Raw genomic sequence first — 22,173 nt, 5'->3', positions numbered from 1 at the left:
TATGTGAGGGTTCTACTATGATTGTGAATATTACAATGGACTTCACAAATGCTGTACAAAACTCTCTCTAAATGCCTTAACAATTGCCATTATTAGTTGTATTTACCTATGGTTAGTTTGTTAATATTTTGTTAACTATAGTTAGTTTGTTAACTGCTTGCGTTAATTATTTTTACTAAAATTAGCTAGGTCTCCCCCTTTATATATATGTACTGTGAGATATTATTATTTGTTGAGTAAGATAATATGTAAATAATAACAGATTTCAATTCTCCCATATCAGTGATGTGGTATCTGAGCATAGATAATTTTCTCTTATTTTCTATTATCGAATTGCTATGATTCGTTTTGGATGATCTGGTGCCGTCGTCGATTCCATCCTTCGCTACATCTTCCGAGTTGCCGCACTTGCTCCACCATTGGTTCATCTATCATCAATTCCTCCATTTTCGCAAGTACAATCGGAGATGTCAGGTCAAAAATTCTTCCAATTTTGAATCGCAATTGAACCCATTTCTTTTTCATCACTCTTTCGGTCTTGCTACTATCCTTGTTACTCAGCAACTATCAGGAGCCAATAACTACACTTCTTGGAATCGTGCAATGCTAATTGCCCTTTCGACCAAAAATAAAATAGGAATCAATCATGGAACTATCAAGAAACCAAGTGTTGATATGCTACATGCCTGGAAATGGAACAATGATGTGGTAATTTCTTGGATAATGAATTCAGTTTCCAAAGAGATAGCAGCTAGTCTCATTTACTCATATTCGGCACAAGACATATAGGAGGAACTTAAGGATCGCTTTCAACAAAGTAATGGACCGGGGATTTATCAACTTCGGAAGGAATTTGTGACGATTACTCAAGGAATCTCATTTGTAGAGGTTTATTATACTAAACTTAAAATAGTTTGGCAAGAATTATGTGAATATCGCCCTCCCAGAACCTGTACTTACGGAGGACTAAAGCAAATCTTTGATTACTTCAATTCAGAGTACATAATGGTGTTCCTGATAGGGCTAAATGAGTCTTATGCTAGAGTCAAAGCACAAATTCTTTTAATGGAACCTATTCCACCAATTAATAAGGTTTTTTCTCTTATAATTCAAGAAGAACACCAACGATCGATTTCCACTCCAGATTCAATCGCTTTGGTTGCTGCTATCGAGACTTCTAAACGGCCTGTGAATGATCGTTTTGCAAAAGAGTATATCAACGTCCTCATTGTACTCAATGTGGTCTTAAAGGACATACAATCGAGCATTGCTACAAGCTTCATGGGTATCCACCAGGCTATAAACGACGGAATTCATTCAACACATCAGGATATCCTTCAAACTCAAGTATTGTTTCTCCTGCTAAAAAATTGGCCTCCTCTTCAGCCACAACAACCACTGTTTCTTCAAATCAACCAGCTTTCTTTGCTAGTTTGAATCCCAACCAATATGCACAACTAATGGACATGCTCAATACTCACCTATCAGGACCAAAATCTTAGCCTATCTCTACGAATCCTGTGACTCACGTAGCAGGTACTTGGTTTCTAGCTTTATCTTCAATTACAGAAAACATTTCAGATGCTTGGTTTGTTGATTTGGATGCTTCCATTCACATTTGTCATACGAGAGGGTTATTTTCCAACATACATCTTGTTTTGAATACTTTAGTCATTCTGCCTAAAGTTGCCCGAATTCATGTTGATTATGTGGGTGATATATATACATCTCAGATGACCTTCTACTTCACGATGTTTTGTTTGTCCTCGATTTCACATTCAATTTACTCTCTGTCAGTTCATTACTAAGTTCCGGTGCATACTCAGTTATTTTTTCTACTAGTTCTTGTGTTATCCAGGACAAATCACTTTCAAGGACGATTGGGAAGGCTAGTTATTTGAACGACTTATACTTGTTCTCTCGGTCAGCTTGCACCAATGTTACTGCTGCATTTCTTTGTAAAGCTTCCATAAATACTTGGCACAATCGTTTAGGACATTTATCTCCTACACGTCTAGCTCTTTTAAAAAATGTTTTAGATTTGCCTGATCGATGTACTGATTCTCCTTGTTCAGTTTGTCCCTTAGCTAAACAATGTCATCTGTCTTTTGTTACAAACAATAATGTGGCTGATTCTGTTTTTTACTTAGTCCACTGTGATGTTTGGGGTCCGTTTCATACTTCAACATATAATGGTTACTCATATTTCTTACCATTGTTGACGATTGTTCTCGTTATACCTTGTTATATTTGATGAAGTATAAATCTGATGTGTTGCATATCATTCATCGCTTCTTTAAGCTTGTTGAGACTCAATTTTCAAAAGTGATTAAAGTTTTTCGATCAGATAATGCACCAGAACTTCAATTTACTAATTTATTTGCATCCAAAGGTACCGTGCATCAATTTTCATGTGTTGAACGTCCTCACAAAAATTCAGTAGTTGAGCAATAAACATCAGCATTTGTTAAATGTTGCTCGAGATTTGTTTTTTCAATCTCGTGTTCCTCTACGTTTTTGGGGTGATTGTGTCTTAACTACTGCTTATCTTATTAATTGAACCCTTATGCCTCTATTGTCAAATGTCACTCCATTCATTGTTCTACACCATAAAGATGTTGATTACTCTTCTCAACGTGCGATTGGTTGTCTCCGTTATGCTTCCACTTTGAGTTCTCACAAACGGAAGTTTGATCCACGCATCGTCCCTTATGTGTTCATTGGGTATCCTTCAAGGATCAAGGGCTACAAATTAAATAATATTAGTAAGAAGCAGATTTTCATTTCAAGAAATGTCATGTTTCATGAGGAATATTTCCCTTTCCACAACATGATGCTTCTAGTACTGATGTATTTACTGATTTTGTACTCCCTTCGTATGTTGTTGAAACACTTGATGAGTCTCCCTCTTTTGTTCCAAGTTCTACAACTTCTGCAGATGGCAGAAATGTACCTGCTCTCTTTGATACTCTCGTGGCAGATAACCCATCACCTACTAATGATATTGACAATATTATGGCAGCCACTCCAACTTATGTTGCTACTATTGAGATGACTACACCTCCTGCTGAGATGTCTGCACCTACCCATATTGATTTGAGTCAATTTTTAGAAGAAGGAAAAATATTATTATTTTTGTAACGCCCCGAGTCCCTCAGATTAGTTAGTCTCGAATCAGGAGATTTTTCATTTGATTTTAAATTGATTGTTAATTAAATTTATCTATATTTATCGGGCTCTAAGAAAAAAATCCAATTAAATTAATAATTACCGAACTCTGTATGTTGGGTCTTGTTTTAAAATTCCCCTCCTTTCTCTTGGGCTTGGATGGTTGGGCCTCCATTGAGGTAATGTGGCTTTTAAAACAAAACAAAAGGAAAAGAAAACCCTAGCCCCAAGCTCCTTTTCTTTCTTCTTCTTTTTCTTATACCCTAGCCGTTTCCCGACTTCCTCTTCGTTCCCAATCCCGCCGCGCCTCCTCTCGTTTTCCGGTAGCTTCTCCGACGCCTCGACGCAGCACCGGTGCTGCTAGCCACTCCGAACGGGACGACGACCCGTAGCAGCAGCGGACGAAGACACCACGAGCGGTGGCCGGCGACTCCCGGCGCTCCAGCGGCGGCGTTTCGTAACAGGTACAGCGGCGGCGTGGCTCTCCTCGCAGCGGCGCACGGCGGCTGCTACAGCGGCGGACCGGCAGCGTGACTCCCCAACATTCTGACGGCCTGCAGCAGCGGCGGCGCGCCCCGACGATCTACCACGAACCAGCGCGGCCTCCCCCTCGCGGCGGCGCACGGCGAACGACGGTACAGCAGTGGAACGGCGGCAGAATTGTACGTTACAGCGGTGTTTAGGACGTTTGGCGGTGACCCACATCCGTTCGAAGCTCGATTTAGGCTACCCACACCTTGGCGAGCTAGATCTAGGTGACCCACATCTATACGAAGTCGGTCTTGGTGGTAATGCGTCATTCGAACCCTTTTAGAGTTAATTTCGAAGGATAAATAGCATACGTAACGTGCTGTATTTTCTGTTTTGGTGTGCCTAGGGTGAGGTCGACGCAAAACTTAAGGGCACGGTTGTGGGTAAGTAGACAAAGGGCGGGTGCGTGTGTTAATGTATGCTCGATGGTCTCTAACATGCTGATTTTGTAGTATTTAATGTTAATTTTGTGACGTCGTTGTGCTAAATAATTTTTATGGTGTTAGTCGATATACTTGGAATGGTGTTGGATATTTGTCGATGAAAAATGGTGAGTTTTCTGCTTTGATGAACTGTGAGCATTGCTGTGGTAATGTTTGTTGCCTGGATATGCATGTTTTGTTTGGCGTGTTTAGTGAGCTATTATCCTTGGTAATACTTGTTAAATAATAATGTTAGATATTGAGCATGATTTGGGTTATTATTTCGTTATTAGGAAGTTGTTAAAGTTGTGAAAGCATGCTAAACTGTACTTGTGAGTTGAAAGATGCAGGGTTAATGGTAAAAGAAAGTATATAGTAAGAGTCTGGTGAAAGTTGGATTTTTGGAAGGAATGAAAGATTGGGTGTCAGGGCCTCGGGTATGAATGGTCGGGGGCTGATACGTCACTAGTGGAGTGAAGGAGTGAGTGTCAGGGCCTCGGGTATAAATGGTCGGGGGCTGATACGTCACGAATGGAGTATCGAGGCCTCGGGTATAAATGGTCGAGGGTCGATACGAGGAGTTATTTGGAGGGAAGACTATTGGGGCCTTGGGTACAAATGGTCAAGGGCCAATAGATGGTGAAGTCATCGGGGCCTCGGGTATAAATGGTCGAGGGCCGATGCAGCAGGGTCGGGGCTCTGGGTATAAATGGTCAGGGGCCGACTCTACTCGGAAGGATAACCGTGGAAGGTTAGGGTAGCTGTGATGAACGTAGAGGTATTTGAGATGTTAGGGGGTCCAAAGGTTGCTTGTTAACATGTTTTCCTAGTTGTGGTTGTCACTAAATGTTATGGAATCTGTTATGTTTGAATGTATAAAGTGTTGAGAAGCATGACTATGAGTGTTTCAGGATATAGTTGAGCATGATGTGTGCATGTGTTGGCGAGGGCTACTTACGGAGTATATTTTATATACTCATCCCCCCCTCTAAATTGTTGTTTCAGGTGAAGGACTCGTGGGCGACCATGGTGATGGGACGGAGGAGACATGACGAGCGGGGACCATAGGCTGCTAGTCACTCTTGCTTAGTTTAAGTGATTGGCTTAGACCTTATGTTATGGTTAATAAACTTTTGTCGTTTTTTGAATAATCGGGAGGTTCCCCCTTTGTTGTTAATTTCATTTTGAGAATAGGTGACTATCTTAGTTCTATTCCATTTATTGAGTTTTGCCTAGTTTGATTAATAATTTTGTCTTGTGGGGTGGTCCACGAATGTTATTGAATGCTACCCTGTCAGATTGATTTATTGTTAAATTGATGAGAATTGGGACTTGATATATATACTTGTTTGCATAAGGGGTTGGCATGCCGTATTTGGGGGTTAAGTTTAAGTAGTTGGGTAGTTAACGTGACCTAGAAGCGTGTGGAAAATTCTAGGTCGTTACAATTTTTCTTACTTGAAAATAAAATACTAGGCACCTTTAAATAAATGTGAGAAACTTCCCTTAATAAGGAAACTAAAACATAAATTCCTAATTACATAAAATATAGGAAACTATGAATTCCTATATAAAAAAAGGAAAGAATAAATATTTACGATAATTATCTAAAATATATAAAACCAACACTCCCCCTCAAGCTAGTTTGAAGATGTCTTCCATTGCCAACTTGTCAATCAACTTGTCGAATTGCAGTTTTGGAAGGCCTCTAGTTAATAAATCAAAGATTTGTACTGTAGTTGGCAAGTAGGTGGTACATATTACTCATGCATTGATCTTCTCTTTTATAAAGTGTTTGTCGACTTCAATATGTTTTGTCCTGTCATGTAGAACTTGATTGTGAGCTATGGAGATGGCAGCCTTGTTGTCACAATAGATACGAATAGGTTCTTTTCGAGTAAACTTAAATTCCTCTAGTAGCCTTTTGATTCATATACCCTCACAAATACCATGAGCTAAAGCTCTAAACTCTACTTCAGCACTACTTCTTGCTACTACATTTTGTTTTTTGCTTCGCCAGGTAGCTAAGTTACCTCCAACAAATGAACAATAACCGATGTACAACGTCTGTCTGTATCACTACCAGCCCAGTCGGCATCGATATAAACTTCAACTTGCAAATGTTCATGTTTTCTGAATAGTATACCTTTGCTTGGAGTTCCTTTCAGATATCTTAGGATCCTATAAACTGCTTGAAAATGAACTGAACTAGGAGAATGCATGAATTGACTAACTACACTTACAACAAATGCAATATCAGGATGACAAATATATAAGTCTACCCACAAGTCTTTGATATTTCTCCTTATCTTTAACTTCATCATCATCTTTTGCAATCTGTAATTTTAAATTAGGTTCAATAGGAGTTTCAGCAATCCTGCAGCCAAGTAAAACCTGTTTCTTTAAGTAAGTCAATGATGTATTTTCTTTGATTAACAAAGATCCCTTTTTTTTGATCTAGTGGATTCTATTTCTAAGAAATATTTTAAAGTACCCAAATCTTTAATTTGGAATTCACTAGCAAGTCTTTTCTTAAGAGAGTTCAATCCATCTTCATCGTTTCCTATAAGGATAATGTCATCAACATATACAATCAAAACAACCATTTTACCATTTTCATTGTGTTTATAAAAAATAGTGTGATCCTCTTGGCTTTTAAGTAAACCATAGCTAGTGACTGCTTTCTCAAAACGTTCAAACCATGCTCTAGGAGATTGTTTAAGGCCATAGAGAGACTTCTTCAATTTGCATACTTTGTTATTTCCAATATCCATTTCAAAACCAGGAGGTAAATCCATAAATACATCTTCTTCTAGATCTCCATTGAGAAAAACATTTTTGACATCTAATTGGTGAAGAGGCCAATCTAAATTAACAACAACATATAAAAGAACTCTAATAGAGTTAATCTTAGCAACAAGGGCAAATGTTTCTTGATAATCAATCCCATAAGTTTGAGTGAAGCCTTTGGCTACCAATCTAGCTTTGTATTTTTCAATACTACTATTAACATTGCATTTTATAGTGAAAACTCATTTGCATCCCACTGTTTTTTTTTCTTTAGGTAGATCTACAATGTCCCATGTGCAGTTTTGTTTTGGTGCATCCATCTCTTTCATGACTGCTAATTTCCAATTTCAATCATTTAGGGCCTCTTGTATGTTCTTTGAAATAATCAAGTTATTTATTTTAGAAGTGAAGGCTTTAATACTATCTGACAGTTTTTTATATGAAAAGTAATTTGCAATAGGATATTTAGTGCAAGTACGAACACCTTTCCTAAGGGCAATAGGAACATTAAGATCAGATATATCAGGTGAGATTTTTTGAATGGATGATTGATCAGGAATAGGAGACTGATTACCTGGATTTTCAATATCATTCCTCGGAGTAGTAGACTAGGGTGACAAGTCAGTTCCATGATCTTCATTCTTTGATTGAATCGTCCCCTAGTATAAACTTGAAGATCATTATTTATATCACTAGGGTCATTTTGTGGTGGTTTTTCTCTCTGTGGATGAAAATATTCCACACGTGGTACTGAAAAATCAGGAATATAAGGACAAATGATATTCGGGAGAGAAGTAGAGATGTCCCAAAAATTATCTTCAGAACTCGATTCCTCCCCCTAAATGGAATTTTTAGAAAAAAGGATTGATTTTCCCAAAAAGTGACATCCATACTCACATAAATTTTCTTTGTTGTAGGATCAAGACATTTATAACATTTTTGTGTCGAGCCATAGCCTACAAAGATACATTTGATAGCCCGGTGATCAAGTTCAAATCAACAAAGATTAGGGATGTGAATATAAGTAGTATATCCAAAAACTTTTTTTGGTAGGTTAGAGAAAAGACGAACACTAGGAAAAAAAATTCTTTTAGAAAATCAAGTGGAGTTTTGAAGTGTAAAACTTTAGAAGGCAACACGATTTATTAAATTAGCAGTCGTGAGAACAGCTTCTCCACATAAATATTTTGGAAGATGCATAGAAAACATAGTGGCACGAGAAACTTCAAGTAAATGTTTATTTTTTCTTTCCACAATACCATTTTGTTGAGGAGTGTCACGACCATTAGATTGATGAAAAATGCCTTTACTTTTAAAAAATTCGCCTAAGTAATGATCGAAATATTCAGTCTCATTATCTAAGTGAAAAATACTTTGGTTTTAAATTGAGTTTCAATCAATTTTTTTAAATGAATAAAAGGTCTTTCACTTCATTTTTTTTTTGTCATTAAATAAACCCAAGTTAAACAAGTGCGATCATCAATGAAAGTTACAAACCATCGTTTCCCACTATAAGTTGAAATTTTGGAATGCCCTCATACATCACTATGAATTAAATAAAAAGGTTTTGAAGTCTTATAAGGTTGAGAGTATGTAGAACGATACTATTTAGAGCTTGTTTATTACTAGTTGGAAGTTCTTCAAAGAAATAGAGACCATTGAGCATCCTAGCACGTCCATCGTCTTCCCCGAGTCTTGATCCTGAAAGAGACAATGAGTTTCAAAGAAAGTGACACGACAGTTAGAATCTTTAGAGATTTTACTGACACATAAAAGATTGCATGCTAGTTTAGGAACATGAAAGACAATTTTTAAGGTTATATTTTATGTTAATGGAATAGCTCCTTTTCCTGTAATGGAAGAGAAACTGCCGTCTGCTATTCGAATTTTTTCATTGCAATATGTAGGAGAGTAAGACTCGAAAAATTTAGAAGAGCTAGTCATATGATTGGAGGCTGCAGAATCTATAATCCATCGAGATGAATTTAGACAAGATAAGGCGTAAGGATAAATACCTAATTGTACCAAAGAACCATTACTAGATGATGAATTAGTCTTTAGCAGCTTTAGATGTTGATCAATTTGCTCTTTATTGATGGTAAGAATCAACAGTATTCGTATTGGAAGAACTAGATGCTTGGTTGCCACTACTCTTCTCACCTGGTTTATTACTCTTCCAATTTGCCGGTTTTCCATGAAGTTTCCAGCAAGTTTCACGGGTATGTCGAAGTTTATTACAATAGTCACACCAGACACAAGATTTCTCATTCCCTTTATTATGATGATTTGAAACTTTATTAGCAGCTGCCTCATTCACCAGTGCAGAACTTTCGATAGTATTGTTTGTAGTTTTCTTACTGAGCATAACATTCCTACAACTTTCTTCACATCGTACTTCAGAAAAAACTTCATTAATGTTTGGAAGTGGTTTTCTACCAATTATTCTACCTCTGACTTCATCAAATTCTACATTTAGACTGACAAGGAATGTTTAAATTCGATCATTTTCTATAGTTTTTAGATGATGTTTATAGTCCTCCGACGATTTCCACACGAGTATCAAAAAGGTCTAGGTCTTGCCAAATCCTCTTTAAATAATTAAAATATTTTGTAACTGTATCAGTTCCTTGTCGTGTTTCTCTGCGTTTTAGTGTCATTTCAAAGGCCTATGATTGATTTTCTAAGTCGGAATACATCTCATTTACGTTTTTCCATAATTCACTTGCTGTAGAATAATACATATAGTTAGTGCTGATCTCCTCATCCATAGAGTTAACTAACCATGTCATTACCATAGAATTTTCAATATCCCATGTATGAAATAAAGGATCTTCTGCCGCCGGTGCTTTTTTATCTTCAGTAAGGTAGCCAATTCTACCTTGTCCACGAATATACATCCGAACACTGTGAGACCAAGGAAGAAAATTATCTCCATTAAGTAATTTGGATAGGATAACTGGAGGAATTGAACCAGGTTTTGGAAATCTTAGAGCCACAATCTGTTATCTTTGAAGATTCTCCCGTCATGGTTACTGATTTGAACCAAAAAAAAAAAAAAGGAAAAAAATACACAAATGTAACTTGCAATAGGAAAGTTAAATCTAACTTTCAAGTTTATTCAACTTTTAAGTTCTTGATTTTAAAATATCCATTATAGTCTCAAGATTATTAAAATAAGTATCTTTTTTTCCTTTTAAACCTTCCAATAGCGTCTATTTTAGTTTATAAACTTAAAAGAAAATAATTATTTTTGTATTTTTCTATTATTATTGTTATGATATAAGACCTCTATCAAACTCAAAATATAAATATGAATCTCCAAATTTCATAATTTTCAGCCAACACATAATACACGCTTTAGCCAATCCGTATGGCTTTAGAACATGCTCTTATTTATTAGAAGTCACGTTATCTGACTATTAGTAATTAACAACAGAATTCTCTCAAATCCTAAGATTTATTGCATGTTTGCAAAATATTTTGAAAACACTTTATTCACATTTTACATGATCACAAATACATATAGTTTGTTCATTATTACTTGGATGAAAATATTTCAAAAGTAATTAATAAGACACACTATTTGCAACAAAACACATAGTATCAACACAATTTTCGCCACAGGGTGGTCAAGTGCCTAAAATAGGCATGTCTCCAAGTCTTACTAATCAACAATGGACCCCAAATCCCCCAAAACCCAACCACGAAACCATTTGCCAAACTTAGATAAAACCAGTTGTCAATATAATCTTCATCATCTTCCTTTGCATCTCCGTTTTTTCTTTCTTGTTTCGTCCCTTCCTCTCGACAACTGTTCGTCAACGGTAGTCCACATAACTCATTTCCTACGAAGCTGGACGGATCCAAGCCTTGCAGTTGTGTGCTGCTTGGTATGGGACCTGTCAAGTTGTTGTAAGTCAAGTTCAAGTAATTTAAGAACGTCAACTCCGACATGCTTGGTGGTATCTGCCCTGAGAGTTGGTTTCTTGAAAGATCGAGAGATTCTAAGTCTTTCATGCTTCCAATCTCTCGTGGAATACTTCCTCTGAGATGATTTCTCGAGAGATTCAAAGATCTCAATACAACGAGTTTGGTGATTTCTCGAGGGACTTCTCCCGATAGGTTGTTGTTTGAAAGGTCCATGCTCGTCACGAGGCCAAGGATACTGTCGTATTCAAACTCTCTTCCTTTGGTCATTACATATGCCTTCTCCAACAATTCACCGCGATAATCACCAACAACATACGAGATGTCTTTAAAGAAACGCATCTTGATAGCCATGGCTGTAAAATTGCCAAAACAATGTGGTATGGACCCAATTAAGTTGTTAATCCCAACGTCCATGATTTGAAGAAACGAGAGATGACAAAGTTCATTTGGGATTAAACCACTCAACTGATTGGATCGAAGCATAAGAACAACAAGTTTGGAAAGATTTGTCCCAATCCATGCTGGTATGCTTCCATGAAATGCATTGAAGCTGAGATCTAATATTATCAATTCCAAGCAATTTTCAAAGGATTGAGAAATTTCTCCCACAAGATTGTTGTTGCGTAGATGCAATGATTGTAGGTTGCTGAGAGAACCCATAGAACTTGGTAGCTTGCCAGACAAGTTATTGTTACCCAATTTCACAATCTTTAAGGAATTCCATTTCCTCCAACAATCAGGAATGTTGCCAGATAAAAGATTGTTCTCAAGATGAAGAATGTTCAATTCATTATGAGTTCTCTTAAAACGACATAGGATTTGAGAAATGTCTCCAGAGAATGAATTGTTGGAAAGATCAAGCTCCAAAACTCTAGCAGATATTCGAGGCAGGTTGCCATGAAATTTATTAGAACCAAGGTACACAAATTTAATATTAAGAACGATATTTTGAATTCTACCCGACAGTTGATTATGAGAGAGATTCAAGAATGAATATGTTGTAGACAAGTTCCAAAACCAATTTGGAACAGTGTCTGAAATTCCAGTATTAGATAGGTCAATACTATCAACACTGTTTTGTGATTTGAGCCATTTTGGAAATTTGGGACCTACGTGGCAAGATCTTAACCTTATTTGTGTAAGATTAAAAGGAGGAATCCACCCAACCAGGAAAACTAATGTCAAATTGTTTCCAGACATATCTAAATATCTTAGATTCATGAGATTGGCAAAGTGAACCTCCGATATAATGCCTTCCATGCGATTATAAGAAATTTTCAGTACTTGTAAACTCGACAAAGATCCCATGCTTTTTGGAAGAGTTTCATTTATTTCATTGTGAGACAGATCTATAAGCTCCAATGAAGACAAATTTCCTATTGATTCTGGAATTGGGCCAAAAATGGAGTTACTCTGAAGGTAAAGAGTTTGCAGATTTCTCATATTAGCAATATGATTTGTAAAACGACCCGAAATGTTACTGCTCCGTAAATTCAAAAAAATCAAACTATCCTTAACGCAACCCGAAAAGTTGTCGAGTAATTCGGATAATTCGTGGCTAAATTTGTTTTGCTGCAAAGAAATGAACCTCAAGCTGCAAAGAGTTCCTATTGATCTTGGTATGCTGCCATTGAATTCATTGTATGAAAGGTCAAGAGAAACCAAATTGGTAAGATTGGCAATGCGACGTGAGATCTTCCCTTGAAAGCCAAGATATGAAAGGTGAAAATATTGAAGATTATGGAGAGAATATAAGCAACTGGGTATGGTACTGGAATTGAAATCATTGAAAGAAAGATCGAGATATGTAAGAGCTGACAAGTTTCCAAAATCACATGAAATTGGACCTTCAAAGTAATTATCTAAGAGATCTAAAGAAGAAATTGTGGAAATACTAAACAAACAATTTGGTAGTGAAGAATTTAAGTTGTTAGAGGCTATGTTGAGGGTTTGAAGGGATGTCAAGTTTGAAAAACCTCTAGGAAGAGGACCATGGAAATCACTACCACTAAGATCAAGTGAAACAAGATTAGCAAGGCTGAATATCCATTTGGGTATGAATGAATTGAAATGGTTTGATGAAACATCCAAAATGGAGAGAGAAGTAGTGAAATTTACATGGCTCAAATGAGTGATATGATTCAGCTCACAATTGGACAAATGCAATTCCACCAAACAAGGAAGCTTGTTGATCTCCAACAACCAATTTGTAGCTTTACTGAGATTTGTGTGGCTCAAATCCAAGCTCAACAACGAAGGAAGCCCTTGAAGCCATTGAAGATCTTCACTGTACAACAATTTACCTCGCAAACTCAGTTGTTGCAAGTTTGATAGATTTCCAAGTTGATGAGGTATCAATCCTTGAAATCCTGAACTTGTGAGGTTGAGATACTTCAAACTTACAAGTGACCCCAAGAAGCTTGGAATCTGTCTCCCTTCAAAGTCATTATAACTAAGATCAATATGCGTTATATGCTTCAAATTCAAGATGGAGTCGCTTAAGTTTCCCTTTAACTTGTGGCTTTCGAAAGAATTCATGTCTTCAAATTCAGTGTTTGCAAGGTCGAGTTCTTCGACATGGCCGGTCGAGTTGTCGCAGCGAATTCCGGCCCATTGACAACAATCTGTTCCAACCATCCAGGATGAGAGACGATTTGATGAGTCTTGAAGCTCTTGTTTGAGTCTCAGAAGTGCATCTCGCTCTGTTTCGATGCATAGTTCATTGGTTGCCATGAAAAGTGATAGGAGGACGAGAATTTCAAAGGCTCTTGAAAATTTGTTTCTATCCATCTGCGTACAAAGTGGGAAGGAATCAATTTTGATGAAGTTAATAACAAGGAATCAGTTTGAAGTTGTGTATTAGTTGAAGAAACCTATCACTGTCTATGAATGGAAAAAGTATCTATTTTCCATGAATTTTTTACTATGAGTATACGCAAACGATTATCAAAGACATCATATTATTGTAAGACTTTGACTAATTCTCAACAAAAAAAAAAAAAATAATAATAATAATAATAATAATAAAAAAGTATTTTTATAGAAGTTGAACTCAAAATTACATAATGCATAAATCACCTCTAAACTATAGAGACGGATGGGATATTACAATCGGATGACATGATTTTAATGCATGATTTAACCTGATTTTTTTTAACTCGAAAGATTTTGTAAACTATATTATCAAACATAAAAAGAAAAACATGTATATTAATTAATAGACAGTGAACATAACTCAAATTTGTTGATGCAATAATGATGAAAGAAAACTATAATTTATAAATATTGAATGTAGAAACTCTAACGGTGGCTCATTGGTCCAGAGAAGCTAGGGTAAATTGGGAGGAATGAATTCAAACCTCATGATAGCCAACTACCATATAAATTAATTCTTATGTCTTACCTAACTTGCACCAAATGTTGTAGGGTCCAGCGGCAAACCATAAAGAATATGATATCATATATATTGTTATAGAGAACAAACGGTCCAAACGAGACGAGAGGTCGGACCGTTAAAGAAGAAATGTGCCCGAGATCATCAACCTCAGCCGACCCAGCATCCCTGTAACGCCCCACGATTTTATATATCATCCTAGGCAACGCTAAATAATTCACCTGGCTAGTCTTAACTCTAAACACGAGATAAGCAACTCCCTGGGAAAATAATTTAAACGAAATAAAGCTTCGACTCCCATACGTTCTATCAGAAATAAAAATGTCATAAACTGTCAGGACTTCGCCCTCCGTGGGCAATTTAAAAACAGAAACATCTCATATCCGCCTCAGTGGCAAAAATTCTTAAATAAATAAAACAACCGTACACCTAAACTCCAACGACAACAGTGACGCGTTTACCAGCAACATCCATAACAAAATAAGTAGTTCTAAAGAATACAAAATTCCTCCTCGGTCCACACCTAGCAATAACATAAATCTCAATGCTACTCGTACCCAACGACCCTTCCCTCTATCCTCACTAACTAGGCTAGTGATCCCTCCTCGGTCAAGCCCTCTCCACGTCATCACCGCGGTCGACCCTGTTCACACCTAAAAACATATAAGGGTAAAAAAAGGGGTGAGTACGTAAGGTACTCCGTAAGTAGCATTTCCTAACTAGCACAAAAATCATGCTCACAGTCACGACATATAGAATAAAACAATAGTAAGGCAATTAAATAGGCAGCGAGAGATAGCGAACAATAACTTGACATTTACATACAACAACCATGCGTCAGAACTACCAAGACTACAACCCATGATTCACTAGCCCTTGTCTCATAGTACTAAACCTTCCTGTACACCCCCCTGTGTTACTCCCCGCTTAACTTCTCGAGGCATGACGGCTCTTGACATTTATTCCCAAGTTACCGCACCCCTTCCTTTTACAGTACTTGATGTTCGACCTTGCCATTTATTTCCAAGGCCTAGCACCACTACTTCGCAAGCACCACTCTACTTTAATCCCTCAAGCCTAACTCCTCGAGTCGCATTGACCCTTGATATTTATCCCCAAGGCCTCAATACTCCTCTACAGAAACTTGACGTTCGGCCTTGCCATTTATTCCCAAGGCCTGAACTGTGCACCGGTCCTTGCCGTTTATCCCCAAGGTACCGATGACTTCCCAGCGTATTGGTCCTTGACATTTATCCCCAAGACCCCAATACTCGTTTACAGAAATTTGACGTTCGGCCTTGTCATTTATTCTCAAGGCCACTACTCAAGGCTTTGAACCTCCAAGCGATTTATATGCATTTTAAGGTCAGAACACCCATAGTTAACGGACTATCAACCCGTCCCTTTACCCTTCACCCTTCACCACTTCACTAACCCTCCCATGACCACCTACAGGTAAATTTCCCACATTCTAAATCACTGCACCGTTTACAAGCATGCTTTTCCACGTAATAAACAAAATACATCCAACAGCTCACAACTAGAACAATATAAACTAAATTATCAGTTTAACAACGCGAGCATTTCATTTACATCACATTTGCAAAACGTCATGAGTCAGTTACTTCTAACTACAACAATTCAGAACCTACTAGTCACCTACAACAATAAGAACAGGAAGCATGTTTCCTCAAAAGTGGTCAATAATAGAAAGACGGCAACAAGATCGCTAGAAATTCACAAATCAAACTAACAATCCCTACATGCTCATTTAAATTATTTTAACCAGAAAAACAGCAACAAAACCATTTCGTTAACGCTAAATAACGCACGCATTCGCCCCCTGGTGCTACTTACCCAACCATGTCCCTAAATCATGCGTCGATCTCACACCTAAGCATAAAAATAGAAAAAACAGCAAGTTATATGTACGATTCAGCCTCCGAAATCAACTCTAAGGGAGTTCAAAGGGCTCATTACCACAAAAACGACTTTGTGTAGGTGTGGGTAACTTAGATCTAGCTTGCAAAGGTGTGGGTAGCGTAAATCGGGCTTCGAACGGACGAGGGAAATCGCTGAACACCACAAAAAGCTGCTGTCCACGTTTTTACAGCAGAGGAATGCACCGAAACGACTTCCAACGTCTTCGTTTTGATGTCTGTTACTACAAAACAACTTCGCTTATGAGTGGGTATCTCAAAATTAACTTCGAACAAAGGTGGGTCAAAGAAACTTGCCGCACTTCACGGATCTAAGCTGTTCGAGGTCGTTGGGGCTTGTCGGATCGGAGAGAAGACACCACGAAACCAGCACCCACGTGCACCGCCGCCGCCTGCTGCTGCCCGACACCTCGCGCCTGCTGCTGCCGACGCCGCGCGTCGCCGCTGCCGGGAGTCGCACGCCGCTGCTGCTTGGAGTCGCACCTGCTGTTGCCTGTCGCGCCGCCTGCTGCTGTCCATCGGAGGGGGCCGTCGTCGGTGCTGCTTCGTCGGAGAAAGAATCCGGATGGGGGGGGGGGGGCTGGCGGCTTCAACAAGAAAGGGAAGGGAGGAAGAAGAAGAGGAAGGAGAACAAGATGGGCTAGGGTTGTTTTGTTTTAATTCCCCTTTTTCTTTTGTTTTGAAACATACAACTCACTTGGGCTAGTTTCTTTTGTTTAAGGCCCACTTACCCAATCACTCCTTGTTAACAAAACCAATAATATAATTTCGTAGTTGGTCCAATGGCCTAGAACAAGTGTCACATAGCGGAATCCGTACTAAACCATAACTTGATAAATACTACACGCTACTAACTCACCACTAAATCTGTAACAATACACACTAGCCGAGATTTCACACTTAAATTAAATAAAGATCACTGTTGAATAATATAAAATAAAAATGAAATAAATACAGTGCCAAATACAGCGCCTGGTCTCGGCGTCGAGCAGTTCTCGGCCCCCGGCCGAAAACTATAACGGCCCACCCGACCATTTCGCAATACCCCGTTTTGCAATTACGACCATTTTGCAGTTACGCCCATAACGGGTTTGAAGATTGAGATTCGACTAGAATTCCTAGGGGACTGATATAAGATGGAGAGGGACCCAACCCTAGAGGTATGCTCTGAAAACCCGACATCTATACTCTACTCCTCTGATTATTCTGACTTTAGCATCGAAGCCCGTGTGACAAAAGTCACACCTGTTTAGATTTTGGTTTGTTCGGTTTTGCAGGTGTTTGGTTCCCCATCATTAAGTTTGATGCGTATTGGAGATGAGAACCGGATAGGTCAAAATTCACGCATCAACAATTGGCGCCGTCTGTGGGGACGACACAGTCCAAGCAATTAGTCGAGGTGAAAACCTAGATATGCTGAGGCGAAACCCGGATCAGCCGAGGCGAAAACCAGATCTGCCGAGACAAAACCCAGATCAATCGAGGTGAAACCCAGATCAATCGAGGCAAAAAACTAGATCTGTCAAGGCGAAGCCCAGATCTACCGAGGTGAAACCCAGATCTACCGAGGCGAAACCCAGATCTGAGGAAGGTGGAATGGAGCACGTCGACGTAAACCCAGGTGAGGGCTGGCAACATTTCGAAGAGAAGAGCCAGGCCGAAACTGCTGACCATTCAGAAAAGACAAACCCGAGCCTTGATCATCAACTAAGTCCGACCACCCTCGGTAGGGGAGAGCCAGCTGAGGAGGTGGAATCTATCCCTTTGACGTTTGAGGATCGACGAGTCAACATCGAAACCAGGATGGGGGATGAAGAAAGAAAGAACCTTATAAACTTCCTAAGGAACAATGCCGACGTGTTCGCATGGTTACATGAGGACATGCCAGAAATCGATCGAGGAGTCATGGTACACAGACTCAACGTTGATGGGAGCTATAAACAAATGAAACAAAAACGTCGTGCATTCAACCAAGAAAGGAACGAAATTGTGGCTGAACAGGTAAATGAGCTAGTGAAAGCAGGCTTCATTCGAGAAGTACATTATCCCCAGTGGATATCCAACGTAGTACAGGTAAAGAAGTCAAATGGCAAATGGAGAATGTGCATCGACTTCACAGACCTAAATAAGGTCTGCCCAAAGGACTCTTTTCCTTTGCCTCGAATAGATCAGATGGTTGACGCTACTGTTGGACATGAAAGACTAAGTTTCATGGATGCCTACTCTTGATATAATCAAATCAAGATGCATCTATCGGATCGAGAGAAGACCTCTTTCATCACAAGTCGAGGTTTATATTGCTACACGATAATGCCGTTTGGGTTGAAGAACGCAGGCGCGACCTACCAGCGAATGGTAAATCGAATGTTTGCAGCCTTAATCGGCAAAAATATGGAGGTCTACGTGGATGATATGTTGGTGAAGAGTCGAAAAGATAAACGACACGAGGAAGATTTGGCATAAGCGTTTGAGGTTTTAAGAAAGTACAAAATGAAGTTGAAAATTACAAAGTGCACATTTGGAGTAACCTCAGGTAAATTCCTGGGATTCCTAGTGCACCAAAGAGGAATCGAAGCCAATACAGATAAAATCAAAGCTATTTTGGAGATGGATTCACCTAGAAATCTACAGCAACTACAAGGACTCAATGGAAGGATAGCAGCACTCAACAGATTTGTTAGTCGCTCAACTGATAAATGCTTGTCGTTCTTCAAAATCCTAAGGAAGAAATGGCAGTTTGAATGGATAGAAGAGTGTGAGGCTACCTTTAAAAAACTAAAACGATATCTGGGGGTAGCCCCACTCCTCTCAAAGCCGATCGTTGGTGATGAGCTCTTCTTATACTTAGCTGTGTCTGACACCGCAGTGAGTTCCGCATTGATAAAGGAAGAAGATGGGCGACAATCTCCAATCTACTACACAAGTAAATCAATGGTAGATGCAAAGCTCATATACCCACAAGTGGAGAAATTGGCATTGACACTGGTCACTCCGGCTTGGAGACTACGCCCATATTTCCTAGCCCACATAATAACGGTCCTCACCAATTTTCCCCTACGACAGATTTTGCAAAGGCCAGATATTTCAGGGCGACTGGTGAAGTGGGCCGTGGAACTTAGCGAATACGACATCCACTATAAGCCAAGAACTTCAATGAAAGGGCATGCTGTGGCAGATTTCATAGCAGAACTAACACCAGCAAAACCTCAAGTATGTAGCATCGATCCACAGCTAGTTAAGGAAGAGCAACCCTGGACACTCTATGTAGATGGATCCTCAAATTTTAGAGGATGCGAGACAGGACTTCTACTGATCTCTCCAGATAAAGAAAGATTCGAATATGCATTGCGGTTCAATTTTCATGCATCTAGCAACAAAGCTGAATATGAAGCTCTGCTAGCAAGATTAAAGGTGGCCAGGTACATTGGGGTCAAGAACATACTGATACTCAGTGATTCACAACTGATTGTGAGTCAGGTGAAAGAGGAGTTTCAGGCTAGAGAACCACGAATGGCGAAATACCTTTCTCGGGTAAAAGACCAGCTCGGTCAGTTCTCAAAATTTGAGATTCGACAAATCCCTTGTACCCAAAATGTCAACGCAGACGCGTTAGCTCGACTAGCTGCAGCTTATGGAACCGACCTAGGAAGAACTATATCGGTCGAAATTTTACTTGAGCCGAGCATAAAAGCTCAGGAAAAAATGGATATCGACGAGCAAAGGCAATCAGAAGAAAACTGGATGAGCCATTTGATCAAGTATTTAAAGGATGGGATCCTGCCAGATGAAATGATAGAGGGCCAACAGCTACAACGACAAGCAGCGAGATATGTGCTTAAAGATGAAAGTCTGTACAAAAGAGGCTACTCGTTGCCACTCTTAAAATGCTTAACACTCAATGAAGCTGACTATGTCATGAGAGAAATACATGAGGGTGTTTGTGGGAACCATTTCGTAGTGCGATCCCTAAGCCACAAAATAGTTCGACAAGGATATTACTGGCCGACCATGCTAAATGACACGACGCACCAAAAAATGTGATAAATGTCAGTGGTTCGCAATAGTACCTAGGTAACCACCGGAACCTTTAACAAGCATAATGAGTCCTTGGCCCTTTGCCCAATGGGGAATAGACCTTATAGGATCCCTCCCGCTAGGAAAGGGCTAGACCAAATTTGCAGTGGTGGCAGTCGACCATTTCACCAAATGGGCCGAAGCCAAAGTCCTAGCTACAATTATAGAGAAAAATATCATCGACTTTATCTGGAAAAATATAATTTGTCGCTTTGGAATACCCTGCACCATTATCAGTGATAATGGAAAATAGTTCGACAATGCAGCCTTTCGAGAATTTTGTAGGGAGCTGGGCATTAAGCACATCTGCTTTTCGCCAGCGCACCCGCAAGCTAATGGACAGGTTAAGGCAGTCAACAAAATCATTAAAAGAACTCTAAAAACCAGATTAGAAAAACTCAAAGAATTATGGGAAGAAGAACTGCCTAATGCATTATGGGCCAACAGAACAACACCCTGTACGTCGACAGGAGAGACACCATTCTCACTATCATTTGGCTCCGAGGCAATAGTGCCGGTGGAGATTGGTCTCCCTTCCCCAAGGGTGGAGCATTTTAGTCTACTTGACAACAATGAATCCTTGCAGCTCAACCTCGACCTGTTAGAGGAACATCGAGAAACAGCACGACTACGAACGGCTAAGTATAAGAATCGGATAGTTCAATACTACAATTTGAAGGTTAAGAAACGCGACTTTAAAGAATGTGATTTAGTTTTAAGAAAGACTATGCCAAATATCAAAGATTTAACTAGTGGGTCATTCGGACCAACATGGGAAGGCCCATACAAATCACTAAAGTAGTTCGAACAGGCACCTACGCCATGGAAGACCAACACGGGAAAGTCTTATTACACCCATGGAATGCTCAGCACCTCAAAAGATACTACCACTAGTTCGACACATTTACTTTATGCTTTGAGCACCCTTTTATCTTAGTTACTTTATTGTAACTAACTTTCCAACAAGACGATTTTCTTACTAAGAGTCTTCGACATTTGGCATAAGTACTTGAGTTTTTATGTTCGTTCTCAAATAAATTTTTCAAGCAGGGGGCATTGTGTGTAAATGTCTACGACCAGTCAAGAAACTCAGGATTGGGACAGACCTAGAAGCAAGCAAAACAGGCAAAAGGCCAATAACAGCTCACCATGGTCAAAACTAAAGCAGGGAAGTACCGGATAAAAAACGAGCCAAACGTGTTGGAAATCTGACAATATCGATACTAGCCCTGCTAAAGTTAGATCCTAGGGCCAAAGGAGTAAAAGCAGGTTCGGGAGACTTGATTGTGACCAACGAATATTATAAAAACTTTCAATTCATGAAATAATATCGACAAACTCAAGGTACAAAACCAGTATCAATAATCAAGCATTGTAAATCCAAAACTAGATACAAAAGCCTTTGATAAATGCTCTGTGGATTAGAAACCTTGGCATAATTAATTATGTTATGAAACGATTTCGTGGTAGCAACAAGCGACAAATACTCTAAAAAAAATAAAATTGGCATAGTCATTCGACTTCTGTTTTGAGAGTGGGGGCCATTGTTATAGGGAACAAAACGGTCCAAACGAGGCGAGAGGTTGGACCGTTAAAGAAGAAATGTGCCCGAGATCATCAACCTCAGCCGACCCAGCATCCCGACACCAATCTAGTGCCACGGCGCCAATCGCAGCGCCTCCGCGTCGAGTAGTTCTCGGCCCCCGGTCGAGAACTATAACAGCCCACCCAACCGTTTCGCAGTACCCTCGTTTTGCAATTACGACCGTTTCGCAGTTACGCCTGTAACGGGTCTGAAGATTGAGATTCAACTAGAATTCCTAGGGGACTGATATAAGATGGAGAGGGACTGAACCCTAGAGGTACGCTCTGAAAACCCGACATTTATACTCTACTCCTCCGATTATTCTGACTTTGACATCGG

General features: G+C 39.3%; 2 protein-coding genes, 1 long non-coding RNA gene and 1 pseudogene across 4 annotated transcripts; 2 read left to right on the top strand and 2 right to left on the bottom strand.

The window, feature by feature from the left end:
• The first annotated feature begins 217 nt into the window (after nucleotides 1-217).
• LOC111025621 (uncharacterized) lies at nucleotides 218-5,461 on the top strand. Of its 2 annotated transcripts, XR_015792772.1 has the most exons (4): nucleotides 218-1,536; nucleotides 1,843-3,956; nucleotides 4,046-4,082; nucleotides 5,127-5,461. It is a non-coding gene; the product is annotated as an uncharacterized LOC111025621 (long non-coding RNA). The 2 variants fall into 2 exon arrangements; XR_015792771.1 differs by having other exon boundaries at nucleotides 218-3,956.
• Nucleotides 5,462-6,145: 684 nt separating this feature from the next.
• LOC148213091 (uncharacterized) lies at nucleotides 6,146-10,510 on the bottom strand (annotated as a pseudogene).
• On the bottom strand, nucleotides 10,388-13,787 carry LOC111025622 (receptor-like protein EIX2). The gene has a single exon (XM_022303511.2). The coding sequence runs from the start codon at nucleotides 13,629-13,631 to the stop codon at nucleotides 10,515-10,517; it is 3,117 nt and encodes a 1,038-aa protein (XP_022159203.1). The 5' UTR covers nucleotides 13,632-13,787; the 3' UTR covers nucleotides 10,388-10,514.
• Nucleotides 13,788-18,665: 4,878 nt separating this feature from the next.
• LOC111025623 (uncharacterized) lies at nucleotides 18,666-20,216 on the top strand. The gene has a single exon (XM_022303512.1). The coding sequence runs from the start codon at nucleotides 18,666-18,668 to the stop codon at nucleotides 20,214-20,216; it is 1,551 nt and encodes a 516-aa protein (XP_022159204.1).
• Nucleotides 20,217-22,173: the final 1,957 nt, after the last annotated feature.

Source organism: Momordica charantia (assembly GCF_013281855.1).
Source record: "Momordica charantia cultivar OHB3-1 chromosome 1 unlocalized genomic scaffold, Mcharantia_2.0 BLBB01000001.1, whole genome shotgun sequence".
Lineage (NCBI taxonomy): Eukaryota > Viridiplantae > Streptophyta > Magnoliopsida > Cucurbitales > Cucurbitaceae > Momordica > Momordica charantia.
Note: the sequence above shows the minus strand (reverse complement) of the source record. Positions and strands in the feature narration are given on the sequence as shown.

Coding starts and splice junctions, on each gene's coding strand:
- LOC111025622 (XM_022303511.2), bottom strand. CDS start 13,631: ATGGATAGAAACAAATTTTCAAGAGCCTTTGAAATTCTCGTCCTCCTA.
- LOC111025623 (XM_022303512.1), top strand. CDS start 18,666: ATGAAGTTGAAAATTACAAAGTGCACATTTGGAGTAACCTCAGGTAAA.